This window comes from Epinephelus moara, chromosome 10, assembly GCF_006386435.1.
Source record: "Epinephelus moara isolate mb chromosome 10, YSFRI_EMoa_1.0, whole genome shotgun sequence".
Classification (NCBI taxonomy): Eukaryota; Metazoa; Chordata; class Actinopteri; order Perciformes; family Serranidae; genus Epinephelus; species Epinephelus moara.
In genome coordinates this window covers 14,780,104-14,794,572 of record NC_065515.1, presented here as the reverse complement: position 1 = coordinate 14,794,572, position 14,469 = coordinate 14,780,104, and the positions used below count along the sequence as shown (strand labels likewise).

The 14,469-nt window shown below is 41.4% G+C and overlaps 2 protein-coding genes across 3 annotated transcripts in view; both read right to left on the bottom strand.

Annotated features, from left to right (window-relative positions):
* Positions 1-112: 112 nt before the first annotated feature.
* fpgt (fucose-1-phosphate guanylyltransferase) lies at positions 113-4,994 on the bottom strand. Its single transcript, XM_050055814.1, has 4 exons — positions 4,832-4,994; positions 4,562-4,729; positions 4,348-4,440; positions 113-2,516 (listed from the first exon to the last, which is right to left on the bottom strand). The coding sequence occupies exons 1-4, from the start codon at positions 4,902-4,904 to the stop codon at positions 1,111-1,113; spliced, it is 1,740 nt and encodes a 579-aa protein (XP_049911771.1). The 5' UTR covers positions 4,905-4,994; the 3' UTR covers positions 113-1,110.
* A 3,414-nt stretch (positions 4,995-8,408) lies between these two features.
* acot11b (acyl-CoA thioesterase 11b) overlaps positions 8,409-14,469 on the bottom strand; it is a 12,000-nt gene continuing 5,939 nt past the window's right edge. For both annotated transcript variants that reach the window (XM_050055816.1, XM_050055815.1), the window contains 9 exons: positions 13,693-13,812; positions 13,423-13,561; positions 13,244-13,299; positions 12,569-12,635; positions 12,395-12,478; positions 11,804-11,937; positions 9,603-9,734; positions 9,314-9,440; positions 8,409-9,167 (listed from right to left, as the gene is read on the bottom strand). In XM_050055816.1, coding sequence (XP_049911773.1) covers positions 9,009-9,167; positions 9,314-9,440; positions 9,603-9,734; positions 11,804-11,937; positions 12,395-12,478; positions 12,569-12,635; positions 13,244-13,299; positions 13,423-13,561; positions 13,693-13,812 — 1,018 coding nt within the window. In that variant the 3' untranslated portion in view covers positions 8,409-9,008. The remainder of the gene's footprint in view (positions 9,168-9,313; positions 9,441-9,602; positions 9,735-11,803; positions 11,938-12,394; positions 12,479-12,568; positions 12,636-13,243; positions 13,300-13,422; positions 13,562-13,692; positions 13,813-14,469) is intronic.

The following is a 14,469-nucleotide window of genomic DNA, read 5'->3' as shown; positions in this document are numbered from 1 at the left end:
ATCTGACCAAAATGTCTGCTGTGAAAAAGGCCTATTAAGATACGCAAAAGTGCCTTTTGTCTCGCACTGTAATAACACAATGGACACGTCTATGTAGAGCAGTGCTGTAAAAAGACACCAAAATGTTTTATTTACAATTAAAAAACTTACAGAACTTTTAAAAAATCAAGGATGAGCTTAATGAAATGTTATACCACAATAAATCAAATGACAAAAACTCATAGTCCTGATCATGGACCTTCTGGGCACAGACCCAGGGGCCTAAAGTGTAAGGGGAGCCCCCTCGTCCTCAACTGCAATATGTCACTCAAATTGCCATGTACTGACCAGGAATAGCTTAAGTGAGTAGCCAACAACCTGTTTTATATATCCAAAGAACAATAAAGATGAACTAGTTGGCGATCAAGGCGGCACGGTGGAGCAGTGGTTAGCTTCACCAGCCTCACAGTTTGTCGCCTCACAGCATGAGGTTTTCTGGTATGTAATTTGCATGTTCCCCCTGTGTCAGCGTGGGTTTTCTCCGGGTACTCCAGCTTCCTCCGCAGTCCAAAGACATGCAGGTTAATTGGTGACTCTAAATTGCCCGTAGGTGTGAGTGTGACTGTGAATGGTTGTCTGTCTCTATGTGTCAGCCCTGTGATAGTCTGGTGACTTGTCTAGGGTGCACCCCGCCTCTCGCCCAATGTCAGCTGGGATAGGCTCCAGCCCCCCCGCGACCCCCAACAGGATAAGCGGTGACAGAAAATGAATGAATGCTTGGCAACCAGATCAGATGTCTAATTGAGACAGGCCTTTATTTGTCAAAATGTGTAGCACCAGGCTAGTAAAAGTTTTACAGTAACTACAAAAGGGGCAAAAAAACAAAATGACAATAAAGAGACACAAAGCCACAAAGATGCTTTACAACTACAAAGAGATGCGAAACAGTTACACAAAATGAGGTCTTTGCATCTTGCCCCTATGAAGGCGGGGCTTTTGCATATCTGTGCCAAGGCACCCATTGTCTGACAATCCGCCCCTGGTCCTGACATTATTTGATCTTTGAATGATCACACATCAATTATTCAAGGAAAAATCAATGTTATCTCGTACTTAAGGTGACACATAATCTCAGTTGTTGGGTCTCTTCTGTGTGATGTCTTCATATAGTCCCTTCCTGAACTTCAACATCTCCTCCAGGTTCTTACACTGTAGGGCCTCTTGCATAGACATCAGCTTTGTGTCTTTGGGTAAAGTGAACGTAGAGCCACTCAGTGCAGCCTGCAGCATCTCCAGAGACATGGAGAACGAGCTTTGTAGATCGGAGCAAATAGGAAACGAACAAGCGTTCCACAAACTACAGCTGGACGCATCACCGGAGAACCTCAGGACTTCATTTTTCAGCCCCCAGTGGGACAGACACTCAGCCAGGCTCAAACCAAAAAGCGTCAGCTCTTCCATGTACGCAGGGGATTCAACGCTGCGCTTTAAGTTGTCATTGATCCCAAAAACAACGGTTACAAACCTGGTTTGGTGTTTGTGATTCACACACAGTGAATGCATGAAGACTCCATCAGGCACCGAGAGGCCTGCACTGACCCAGCAGCTGCTGACGATGGAGCCACAACCTACAGAAGCTCCTGCTCCCAGTCTAGAGTACTCCACCACTGATCCAGCTCCCACAGAGCAACTAGGATTGAGGACGCTGTACATGACACAGCATCCTGAGGAGTTTTCATTCATGTGGACGCTGAAGGCAGATGACAGGAGGCCAAGCTCACTCCTCAGCGTCACGTCCTCAGTGAGGTGAAAGAGGTACTCTGATGTGGTGCCAATGTGATAAAACTTAGAGTTGTTCAGGAGAATAACATTCAAAGGAGTTCCTTTTAGGTGATGGAAGATCTTTTGGCGGATTTCCACCAGATTGCTCTCCTCTTTGGTGACATTCGCAGTGTTGCTGGTGTAATCGATCGTAGCTTTAGGGCCCAGTGCCTGGAGGAAGTCCCCGTATGCGTCTACCTCGCAGTCCAAAGGCCCCAACTCCTTCAGCAGTTTAAGAAGAGACTTTGCAGTATCAAAGTCGATATAATAGGTGCTGTCCGTGTAGACAAACTCAGTGTCAGAAAGAGAAAAACAACCACTCTGCCTTTTACACACAGCTCCTCTGCCTCGCATCTCACTGATGCTCGGCTTGTGCAGGAAGCGTAGGCAGGAAGTGTTCTCCATTTCAGAGGAGGGAGACTTTTCTTTTGAATCCAACACAAACACTCCGTGGGTCGTCCCAATAGACAGCGGGGAGGGGTGGGCTAAAGCTGTGAAGCCAGGTTTGTCAAACGTAACACTCTCATGCTCTGCAGTACTGTAGAGCTCTATGTCGTCTGCACAGGTCACCAGTACGCCAGGCTTCATCTGCGACGGGAAATCCACGTACAAGGCCAGTTTGAGCTCCAGCATCTGGTAGAGAGGGTCGCCCAGCGGCACGGCGGTGAAGATCTTCCCCAGGGCGCTGGCGCTGGGCAGACGCTGACTCAAGCCTCCTGGATGGATGAGAAGTGGGAAACATCACACAACACACACAGAATCTAAAATGTCTGAACATACGCAATCAATCCTTTAAAGGTCCAGTGTGTAGGATTTAGGGGGATATGTTGGTGGAAATGCAATAAAAATGAATAAGTATTCAGTAAGTAATAAGTAAGTATGTTTTCTTTAGTGTATAATAACCTGAAAATTGTGTTTTCTTTTCCTCACAATGAGCCATTTATATCTACATATGGAGCAGATCTTCGTCCATGCAGTCTGCCATGTTGCACTGCCATGTTTCTACAGTAGCCCAGAACGGACAAACAAAACACTTTTTGATGTATGAGTCTTTTTTTGGGATTTTTCTTTTTTTGTTTTAAATTATGTAATAATGACCCCCTGCTGTAAGAGGAAGTGAAGGGACATAGTTTACTTGAGTAAGCATGAAGCTTGTAGGGAGTGTGGGGTGACTCTGCAGGGATGAAGTTTAAAGGGCAGGTCATGACATCATGGGATCAAGGGAGTGATACTGTCTGGTGTCTGACTTTTGCAATTGGCTTTAAGAAATCATGGGCGTTAACAGCTTTAAATTTTTCTCATTTTATAGAGCAGTACTTTAATAGTACAATATATACGCATGTGACTCATCCATATTTTTCTGCAGTCCCTTATCTGTACTGAAGTGAGATGGAGGTCATCATAGCATGTACCTGTAGAGCTGAAATAATTACATAAATTCATAGAGCATAGTTTTTGATTAATCAATTTATCATTTCAGCTATTTTTCAGGCAAAGTTCTGGTTGCTTGATTTTAGGCCTTTATTATTGTAAATTCAATCTCTTAAAAAAACGAGAAATACTTTACTGATCTCCAGGAGGGAACTGTGAGTCTCTCCAATATATACAGTAGCATACAGAATTCTGAGTAGGAATAAGAAATATGAAAATAAGAAGCATTTAAAAATACAAAAAAAATATGTGTGAATTAAACAGTAGTATGTAAAGTATTTAAAAATGTATAAAAAAAAATGTGCATTACGCTAAGTGTGTAAAGTAGGGTTGCAACAGTATGAGGTTTTTACGGTACAAGAACCGTCTCTGTAAATATTTTTGCGGTATTACATAAATTATATTATAGAGGGGTTATTTTTGCTTAAGCAAACGTTTTATTACTATAATTGAAACTTGAAATCATTTACTAATGGAAATATGTGTAAAATGTCTCCCCTTTGAAAATAACTAAAATAAAGAGGAGAACATGACAGATGAGCAAATCTACACGATAAGATAACTGTCAACTTCTATATCCCGGTATACCTTGAAACCAGTATATTGCTGCAACACTAATGTTATGTAAAAATATAAAAATATGTGCGGTATGCTACAATGTTTATCCCTAGTGTGTAAAGTAGGTAAAACTATAAAAATATGTGCATTATACTAAGTGTGTAAAGATTTTCACGTTACAATAACTGTAAAAATATGTACACTATGCTGGGTGTGTAAAGTCTGTAAAAATATAAAAATATGTGCACAATGCTTGGTGTTTAAAGTATGTAAAATATAAATACATGTGTGGTATGCCAAGTGTGTGTGGGGGGGCAGCGTGACAGTGAACAGTCACGCTCTGGAAAATTGTAATGGGCATTTTTAAAAGAAAATATTTTCTGACATTCTATAGAGCGAACAGTTAATCGATTAATCAAGAGAGTATTTGGCAAATTAATTAATAATGAAAGTAATTACAACTCTCCAGCGTTTGTTGGGCGAAAAGCGGTGGAACACATTATTTTCTTGTATTTTATTTAATAACAATAACAACAGGCCACAGAAGTGATGTCAAACCTGCATGGATGAGGATGACTCTCAGCCTGCTCAGAGTCTTCTCATAGATGTCACTCAGCTGCTGCAGCGCGTGTAGAGTGGAGCCACCGTTCCCTTGTAAACACAGTCATATTAGTAATAATAATAATAATGCCTTGCCTTGTTGATCCCCCTCAACAGCAAACAGAGGGCAGTGAAATGAAACTGGAGAGTGCATACTGTCTGACTCACTCACCTATTTTAGGTCCGGGCGGATCTGAGAGGACCTTGTAGTGAACTCCGAGGGGAAGCTCCTTCCGGTCAACTTTGCCTCTGATCTGCAGCTCATACGCTTCTTTCTGACTCACATCCACCGCGGTCACAACCACCACGTCCCAAAACTCACCGGGCTGCACCTCTCGAGCTTCAGGTAAAGAAACAGCAGCAGGTTATGACACTTCAGATGAAGGATAAGAAGCAGGCTGCACACAGGAGGAGGAAACATGAGTTCAGATATAAAACTCACCGCGCAGGGAGTTAAATCTTCTCAGCTTTTCTCTCGTTGCAGTTTGTAGCTTTATCATATATTCCTGACTCATACTGTCGATTAAATATGCTCACTATACAAGTTAGAAGCTGCAAACCCTACTCTTTCAAACCGTCTCTCACTTCCGGGTTCCGTCACGTGATTAGTTGTGTTTACAACGTAGGCGGGGAGTGACAGGAGCACGTGGTGGGGGTTGAACTGCAGAGCCAGGTTTTAGAATGATGAACAATAATTAACGTTTTAAAGCATTTTAATAGAAACATTATGATATTATGTCAGTTTAATTAAAACTAAATTGGGCTTAATCATCCCAAAAGTCTTTTACAGTGTCATATTCTTTAAAAGGATGAGTAGTTTCCCTTTCTTTTAAAAATACATAATCTTAACATCATATAAGTAATTTGGCCACAGAAGTTGTAAGAATATATGCTGTTAATAATCTTGAGGTGGACTCTTTTCACCCTGTAATAGTGAATCAGTGGAGCTTTCTTCCAATTCACAAAAAGGAAATAAATATTTTTTCTGTAGGAAAGAATCTGTTTTGAGAGTTACTTTATTATTTAATTCCACCTATTTTTATTATTTATGTTTTTCTGTAATTTAATGTTTTATTTAATTTAATTTTAATTTAATTTAATTTAATTATGTTTTTGTTTTTATTTTATTTATTATTATATTTATTTATTTTTATCTTTTTTTTTCTTTTTTTTTACATACATAATATTTACTTTATTACTTTATTAATCCCCCTGAGGGGGAATTCAGTGTTTTCACTCTTGCTTGTCAATTACACACAGGTCTGAAAGACACACACATGCACAAACAGGACCTATACATGCACAAAGTGGAGAGATGTCAGAGTGAGGGGGCTGCCCTTGGTGAGGCGCCCTGAGCGGTTGGGGGGTTCGGTGCCTTGCTCAAGGGCACCTCGGCAGTGCCCAGGAGGTGAACTGGCACCTCTCCAGCCACCAGTCCACGTATTCATATTAATATTGAAATAGACTTCTGGTGCAAATCTGTACTGAAATTATTTTATAGTGTTTTGTCTGTATTATTGTGCCATGTGTTCCATAAAGAAAAAAAAAATCACTTGACCGAAGAAATAAGATAAGAAACGAAACCACCAAAGCAAAATTCCTACTCCATTTTTTTTTTCATTTTCTTTGTTAATTTAATGGTGCAGTATTGATATTGTAAATGTAATCTTTTCAAGTGATGAAAGGGATCTCTCCACGCTGTCAGGATATATAAATATTCTAGTGTTATTTTTACCTGCTCAGGTTGAAATTGTGCAGTTCTGTAATTTTTTTTTTACCAGCATGAAATACGGCCATTTACATTCAATGTATGCTGAGAATTTGCTGCATTAAAACAGAACAAAACACTAAACGAAACAAAAACAAAACACAGAGGGCTGCAGCCCAAGATTACCTTCTTTGTTCATCAGTCCTGTTGATATGCTTCCTGAGGATTATTCAGCCGATCAATCCACTAAATGTCAGAAAATACCAAAAAATATTAAATCTTGGCCACTATCACAGAGGATTGAGCAACCAGAAAATATTCAGATTCCAGAAATCAGGACTACAGAACCTCGACCTTTTCAAAAAAGTAGTACTCAAACTGTCCAGTCGGTCAACAAAACGGTTAACAGCCGCAGTTCTGTAATTTAAAATAGATTTAATTCTATTTATTATGGGCTTTTCCCCCTTATCTTTAACCTAGTCTAATTTAGACATATTGAGTCTAAACAGCCTTTAAAACCCATTAAGTCTTAGTTGTGTTTAATTGTTGAATGTAAACTCCTCCTTGTGTCCTTTAACCCCTCAAATTACCAGGCACAATAAGAATGACACGATTTTAATGTAATATATTTTTCTGAACGTGGCCAGTTGTCTGCTGTATACATCAACTAATCCACTGATGACAAATGCAATTATTAGGAAGTGCACTTTCTTATGATACAAATTAAGTATTATTAAGAAGTTGAATTTGTCATTGCCACTATGTCATTATGGCAACAGATGCTCTGACACAACCTGAGGCTTGGCATTTGCATATTGTTATAAAATGTATTCTCTTTGACATAAGCCACACTCCAGGTGTTGTGTTGTAAGAAAAGCAGGTGCCAGGGGTCCTAAATCTTCATGACAACAACATGTGGGACTGGTTGTCTGTCAAAAACCCTCTGACATCCCTGTGTTACTAAAAAGGAAAGTGAGACACTGATATAATTACACACAATCAGACAAGAAGTCAGACAATACAGCAATTTAGGATATATTTAACTTTTTGAGTCGGTTCTTTCCACACTGATGGGACATGACTAACTAGTTTCTTTTCCTCACGCACTAGACTGTATTCCCATGAACGTATATTATATTTAATTACCACCCAATTTAATTTAATTTATGCTCATGTGAGCAAAGTCCTGTCCAGCACCTAGTGTTCAGCGTCTGGATGTGCGTGCTTCTGTATACCTTTCTTGTATAACTAGTAACATGCAATATAACATGCAACATACTCTGTAATCAGCTGTGGGTTTTAACAAGCATGAGCAAAATATATTAAAATAGATTTTAAAAAAGGATGGAAAAAACAATCCACCAATACTTGTCTTCTTTTGTTGAATACTTTTTTGTAACAGGTCATATAATTCTGGTGCACTGAGAGCAAACCTTCAACCACGTTATCCTGGCGCTGTTGGCAAGGCCTGCCTCCCAGGTGACAGCCGACATGTTGCAGGCAAACATGAGCAAAAGGACTTAGTAAACCAGTCTATGAAGCTAAAGCATCATGAGCGACAGAGAGGAAGCACTGTGGCAGAGGCAGATGGAGCACGCTCAGATGGAGGCTGCTCTGAAAGTGTTAAGAGCCAGCAGGGATGAGCAGGTGCATTTCTGAAACAAAGGACAAGGAGGACGGCTTGGGAGTGGGCACTGACGACGGCCCTCAGGGGGGGCAGCTTGCCTCACTGACCGAGGCCTTTCACAAGAATAGCACACATCCGATCAGACACTGTTCAGTGACCTGCAGAGAGGTGTGAACTGGCTGCGAGCGTCAAGCTGCAGGCTGACACACATAAAGAACTCATCCAGGGACGCTTTGGACTGATTCATTTCCCAGCATTACTGAACTGCTCAACAGTATTTCATCATTTTACCAGAAATTTCACAGTACACTGACATAAAACGTTTCATTACAGATGCATTTGCTTGTGCTTGTACTCTTCCCTGTTTTGCAGTCGGGGAAGTAGTCTGATCATAACAGGATGATCATGGAACAAACACAATACCTGGAAAGCAAGCAGAGCCACGGACTCCTTTAAACCCCAGTCAGAGGCAGTCAGCAAAGGCTTTCTGTTTCATTTAGACTCCACTGAGCTCCTCCGCCGGTCTGTGCACCTATTACCACACAAAAATCCCAAGATACAGTGGGATACAGCTGCAAGCTGTGTTTTTCTTTCTTTTTTTCTTCATAAAAAATGGTTAAGGAATGGCAGGAATGCAGGGTGAGCGAGTTGAACACCAACACAACAGCTCGTATGAGCATAATCCACTTTTCTATTGTGTTTATTGTTTCAGTTAAAATCAAGACAGCTTGACATGTGAGATTCTTGGCCATAAAATGTCAACATATCATACAATCAGTGCAAGTGCAAGAGTTGTTCTCTAAAACTATACATTGTCAAAATAAAACAGCATCATTACACACTAAATGTACATCTTGGCGTACTCATATTTAAAGTCTTAATCAAATAGATTAATACTTCATTTAGGAGGTAGAAAACAAACTATAACAAAAGAGGCTGATTGAAACGTCTCAGCTTAGACAAAAAAAACTGGCAGTACCATTAAAAACATGGCTGTCTCAAGTAACAGATTGCTGAGATTCTGTTCAATACACAAAAAAACGTTTTATTGATCTGTAAGTTTGTAAAGCTCAGAAAGTCCGTCCAAATATATATTAGCTCTAATAAAATTTAAAAAGGCTTAAAATCTCAGAGATTCAGAGACATTGTGCACACTTGCTTCATACCTATTAATCTTGCTATAACAAGAGCACAGCACCTCCACAGCAGAGGTGAAATGGGATGAAGACAGTGAGATGATCCTGCTCCTTCCCACTGCTCCCCTCGTAGGGAATCCATGTTGTGTCACAGCACAGACGGCGGCAGAGCAGCCAGGCTGTGCTTGTTGGCCTCCAGGAAGTGACTGCAGGCGGAAAAGGTGCTGGAAAAGCTGGAGGAGAGGCCAGCGATGTCTGTGGAGATGTAGGGGAGGACGCCCGGTGTGGCCTGGTTGTAGTAGGTGATCTGAAACAAAACACATCGGGTCACATGTGGTGCAGTAAACCACTATATCTTGGATTCACTTGCAGTTATGAGTGGTTAGTGGATGCAGTAATGTGCTCATAGCCAGCGTGGCGTGCTGAACTGCGTGCCCTTCTCATTTGGCCAACCTTGGTGACAGTGCTGGACTCTTCCCAGATTGTGAAGCCAGCGCAGAGCACCTCTCCCCTGGTGTAGTCCTCAGTGGGAGGGTGAGTAGGCAAAGTGACAGAGCGCAGAGCGATCAGATATGGGTCCCTGAGAGGGACAAAGAAGGATACCATCATGAGACTTTATGAGAGAGCAAGCGGCAGGCAGTAATGCAATAACTGGGTGCATATAAAATATAGGATGAAAAAGGAAATCAAAATGAAATGACATTAGCAGGGTAAGTGTTTATTATGAGGTATGTTACAACACCTGGCATCACATGGCTTCCTCCTGGATGCCAGCAAGATAAAGTCCTGGCCTTTGCCCCCTTTGCTGACAGACGGTGTGGCGATCCAATAAAGGGTGTCTTCTTCATCCGCTTGGTTGATCATCTCGCAGTCCCTGCAGTGGCCACAAAGTAATGAGCATTTGATGAAATGCAAGTTACGCTCACTCTGTGTTGTGATCCGAGCTGCTCTGTTTTTGCATGTGATAGTCCCTGTGTGTGTCCCACTGGCTAGCTAATCGCCACTGCTCTGCACTGTCCTCATATGGCGATTACCACTGGTAACGCAGTCCCAACACACACAGTGGTAGGACGGTGCCGTAGTGGAAGCTTGGCACCCTCCTTCCAGTCCCCCAATCCCAGTTTCTGATTGCTGCAGTTAATGCTGTCTTTATGTCTTTATTCTGTCTATGTCCTGTGAATTTTATCATTTTATTGGTTTCAACACATCCTGCCAAAGGGCTGCAGTTGAAAATTAGCCAGCTGGCTAACACTGGCACCTTTACAGAAATGTTGATTAATGTGCGTTGTCCTTATAAATAAACTAAATGAAATTAAATTTAGTTAATGTCTGTTCAAGGTGGAGCAAGGTGGATGATTCTAATATAAGGCTGAATAGTCTAATGAATAATAAGGCATCATATTTGAACTGTTATAATTTGTGAGTAAAATCTGATTCTGTAACATTACCAGCATCACATCTTTGTCAGGTAAATGTAGCACACACACTAAGTAAGTCATGTATGTTATTTTGGGGTACATTAAGTTAGAATTGCAACATAATTCAATATTTTCAATATCTTAGAATCATGATAAATTTCTCTAATCTCTGGGGAGCTCGGAGTAGAGCCGCTGCTCCTTCGCAACAACAGGGGTCAGCTGAGGTGGTTCAGGCACCTGATTAGCATGCCTCCTGGGTGCCTCCTGTTAGAGGTGTTACGGGCACGTCCCACTGGTAGGAGGCCCCGGGGCAGACCCAGAACACACTGGAGGGGTTACATATCTTATCTGGCTTGGGAACACCTTAAAGTCCCCCAGGAGGAGCTGGAAAGCATTGCTGGGGAGAGGAACGTCTGGGGTGCTTTGCTCGGCCTACTGCCCCCGTGACCAGCCCCAGATAAGCGGATGAAAATGGATGGATAGTAAATTTATAGCTGTTTGGGCCCCAAGTGTGTTGCTCAGGACCAAAGAAGCACAGTGTCAAGTGTGAAGTTGTTTGTATGAGCAGTTCTCGAGAGAGCTGCAAGCAGCAGTACCACGGGACAAGCAATAGGCCTGTTCCAAATGTGCACTGTACTAGTTACGAGCAGTGAACCACACTGTTGCACTGGGTGACAACCCCCTTCATTACTATGGCAGGCACTGACAGGCAGTGTAGTTTCTTCTGAGACTACTCCACATACATGGTCCAGCTGTAAATATATATTAATTCGCAGCTGAAAATAGACCCCTAGAAACACTGGCCTGCTAAATTCTACAGTGCCCTGCTGTTTTAGGAAATTACGCAACTTTTTTTTTTTTTTTTTTAATTAAACTGTATATTTGTGACCCATTTTTAAATATTTACATCTTCCGTGGAAATCAGAGGGCCTTGATTTTAGTATTTTTAAGTGATTTGTTGACAGCAAGAAAAAGAGACAGCATTACACTAGTGATGGCATCCCTGCACTGGCTACCTACCAAATACAGGATTGATTTTAAAGTTCTTTTATTTGTTTTTAAGGCCATACAGGCTGATAACTCAGTATATTGATCAACTTCTCTGCCCCTACTCCACCTCCCGACCTCTTAGATCCTCAGAATAATGTCTTTTAACTGTCCTGCGATCAAGGCTGGTGAGTCAGGGAGATCGTGCCTTTGTGGTAGCTGCTCCACAGCTCTGGAATAACCTTCAAATGCTCCCCCTCCATTGACACTTTTAAGACAAATCTTACAATGTACAAGTTTTCAATGGCCTTTGGTTATTTGTAGTGGTTTCAATATTTCAGTATTTTATAATCTTTTTACGTGTGTAATTGTCCTTACTGGTATTACTCTGTTTTATATTTGTGTGTCAACTGTTGTTTTTAAATGTGCTCTATAAATAAACTTGATATGATTTGATTTAAAAACACTATATAACAGGTTACTCTGCTGTTGAGTTAACTGTTAGCCTGGTGCACCAGATGAAGCTACTCATACTGACTCATAGTGCCGGTCCCACTCCTTCCTCCTCGTCAGGTCTGACAGTAGGTGGAACGTCTGCTCTGCCGGTACGCTGACGTGCATCTCCACCTTGAAACACAGCATGTGGTTTTCCTCCAGTGTGTACAGTCTGACCTAAGAATGGAGCACATCCACAAAGAGGAGGTGGGCTCTATGTCTATAAATAGGATTCGCTCCAGTTATTCTAACGTGTACACTTGGAGTTTGACTGCTGTCAAACTGCCACATTAGCTGGTGGGTGCATGAGAGATTAAAATATGGTAATTATATGTATTTTGAGGGTGACTATATCCAGATCTTATTCTCCATATCTCTGAAAATGACTTTTGGAGAGCAGGGAGCAGAGGTATGTTTAAAGTTTCAGCTTTAGACAAAGTTTTCGGACTTATTCTGCAATATTCTGCAATTTAATGAAAGCAGCATGGTCCTACCTCCAGGACAGCCTCTGTGACCTCAAGCCTGTAACCTCAGCTCATCCAGAATAATACAGATCAGAATGCACGGGTGGATTCACAACAGCTGTAACTATTTAACAAGCTATATCCTGGATGATAACACAAACAATACTGACCTTGTTTTTCTCAGTAGTTAATACCCAGTTGTTTCTGGTATCCATTAGTTTCAGTGCCGACACGTTATTGTAGCTCAGGTACATCTAAAAAACAAGGGACTGTCTGAAAACAGTGGCAATATATAATAAGCCTCGCGAAGCATGTGAGCCTCTGTTTCCCTGAAATTGCAATACCTGGTTACTTGGATCCCAGGGCACAGACACAGGCACTTCAGTTTGCTTGCAGGAGATAATGTATTTCCTGTAAACATGTAGGGCACAGTGATTTACATTCAGGGACAAAAGGAAGATGTGAGAACCTGATCAGAATATAAACCTTTCTGTTATAGCTGTGAGTCAACACATTCGGTTATTAAATAGTGGAATACAGATTTTGCTGGAGGCTGGATATTTTTCTGTTGAACAATGAACTTATTATGCCTGATAGACTCCACACCAAAGTCTGCTCAACTGTGATATGCTGCCCTGCCAAGTCATGTGCTGCTGCAGAGTACTGTAAACAATGGATTATGTAGCACAACATTGGACAAACTGAGAAATGATGACTGTATTACTGTCACTGTCTCTCTTACTTTCAGTGCTTTATATTACATTCAGGCACTATAACTGTTGTTTTTTAAAGTATTTGTTTATGTTTTATGATCCACACTTTTCCTAATGCAATGAATACAAATTTTTAATCTGGCATGTTGTAATTTCTTTGGGAGAAAATGTGTTTTTTGCATACGCAGCAGCTTTTACACTGACAGCAATAAACACATCTGCAATGACCCATGCAAACCAAGCCCTCTGATATATCAGTAGGCTGTACAAAGTGCAAAACCTGATGGTTTAAGGGGAGATAGTAACCTATCAAGGCGAATCTTCTTCCTGGCAATAGCCTCTTGATATCGTCTTTTCCCATCCTGTAAAACATATGAAAACCTAATGTTGAAGTCCTCATATAAGGATGCTCATTTTTTTTAACTTTTTTTTGGCTCTAGACGTTACTGTACATTTTAGGCTGCTATGAAACTAAGAAAACTCACCACAGGCTCAGGTCGTAGTCGTGGCAGCGTGCACGGCTTCCTGTCACCATCCAGCACCTCAAAGGTCATAAAAGCACTATTTATATGGCGCAGAGGTTCTCCACCCTGGTAGGCCTCAGCACACACTCCCACCTCCATGCTGTATGGAGCGGCGTGGGTTCACAAAAAGAAGTGCAAACACACAGACCTCCAGTTAAAACACTCTTAGACTGAATGTGTTCAAACTGCAAAGCTTGATTAGATAAGATGCTTCTTTATGTGCAGACTCACCTGTGCTTAAAGGCATTGTTCACAATGGCTTTCAGTACCAGTCGGTCACCAATGTGAGACGGGCCACGAAAATGGAACATGTCAATGCTCCTCAAGGTTGGGTGAGCGTTACACAAGCGACTAGATCAAGATATGAAAAAATAAAGAGAGAGAGAGAAACATTGGTCTCATTACAAAACGCTGAGAGTTAGATTATCATTAAAAATGAATAAAAATGAAGCAACAGGCAGTAGCCAGTTACCTTAACATAAAAACTGGAAACAGCTAGTCTGGCTCAGTCCGAAGGAACAAAACCCACCTACCAGCATCTCTAGAGCTCACTGATTACCATGTTTTATCTCACTTGTTCTAATGCGAAGGTGTACAAATTACAATTTGTGGTTTTGTGGGGAGTTTTTATGTGGGGCTATTTCTTGGCCAGCAATATGTGAGAACTCAAATTCCCTCCCTGGTACAAAATCTGTGCAATGACCGATTGAGCCAGTGTGTGAATACAGCAGGTAATTTTCAGGATCCTTCACAGCAAGCAGGTGGTCATGTTGATGATGTTTCTATCATGAAGCTCACACAAAACTGAAGACAACAAACATCTGAGAGTGAAGAAAGAAAGGTTCATTTACATAAAGACAGCTACAAAGATCTCTAATTAGAGAGATGACGAGATTCTGGAACTTCTGTCGGAAAGGGCCGAAGCCGAAATCGTTAGACAAATTGAAGGAACGGCAAGAGACTGTTGTTCATGACCAAATTACGAAGCGGCTACGTGACCGCTGTGTC

Excerpts from the sequence above, each read along its gene's own strand:
- fpgt (XM_050055814.1), bottom strand. The coding sequence starts at position 4,904 with ATGAGTCAGGAATATATGATAAAGCTACAAACTGCAACGAGAGAAAAG. Across the intron at positions 4,441-4,561 it reads TCCGCCCGGACCTAAAATAG|GGAACGGTGGCTCCACTCTA; the intron begins GTGAGTGAGTCA and ends TGTGTTTACAAG. Across the intron at positions 2,517-4,347 it reads AGTCATCCTCATCCATGCAG|GAGGCTTGAGTCAGCGTCTG; the intron begins GTTTGACATCAC and ends TCATCCATCCAG.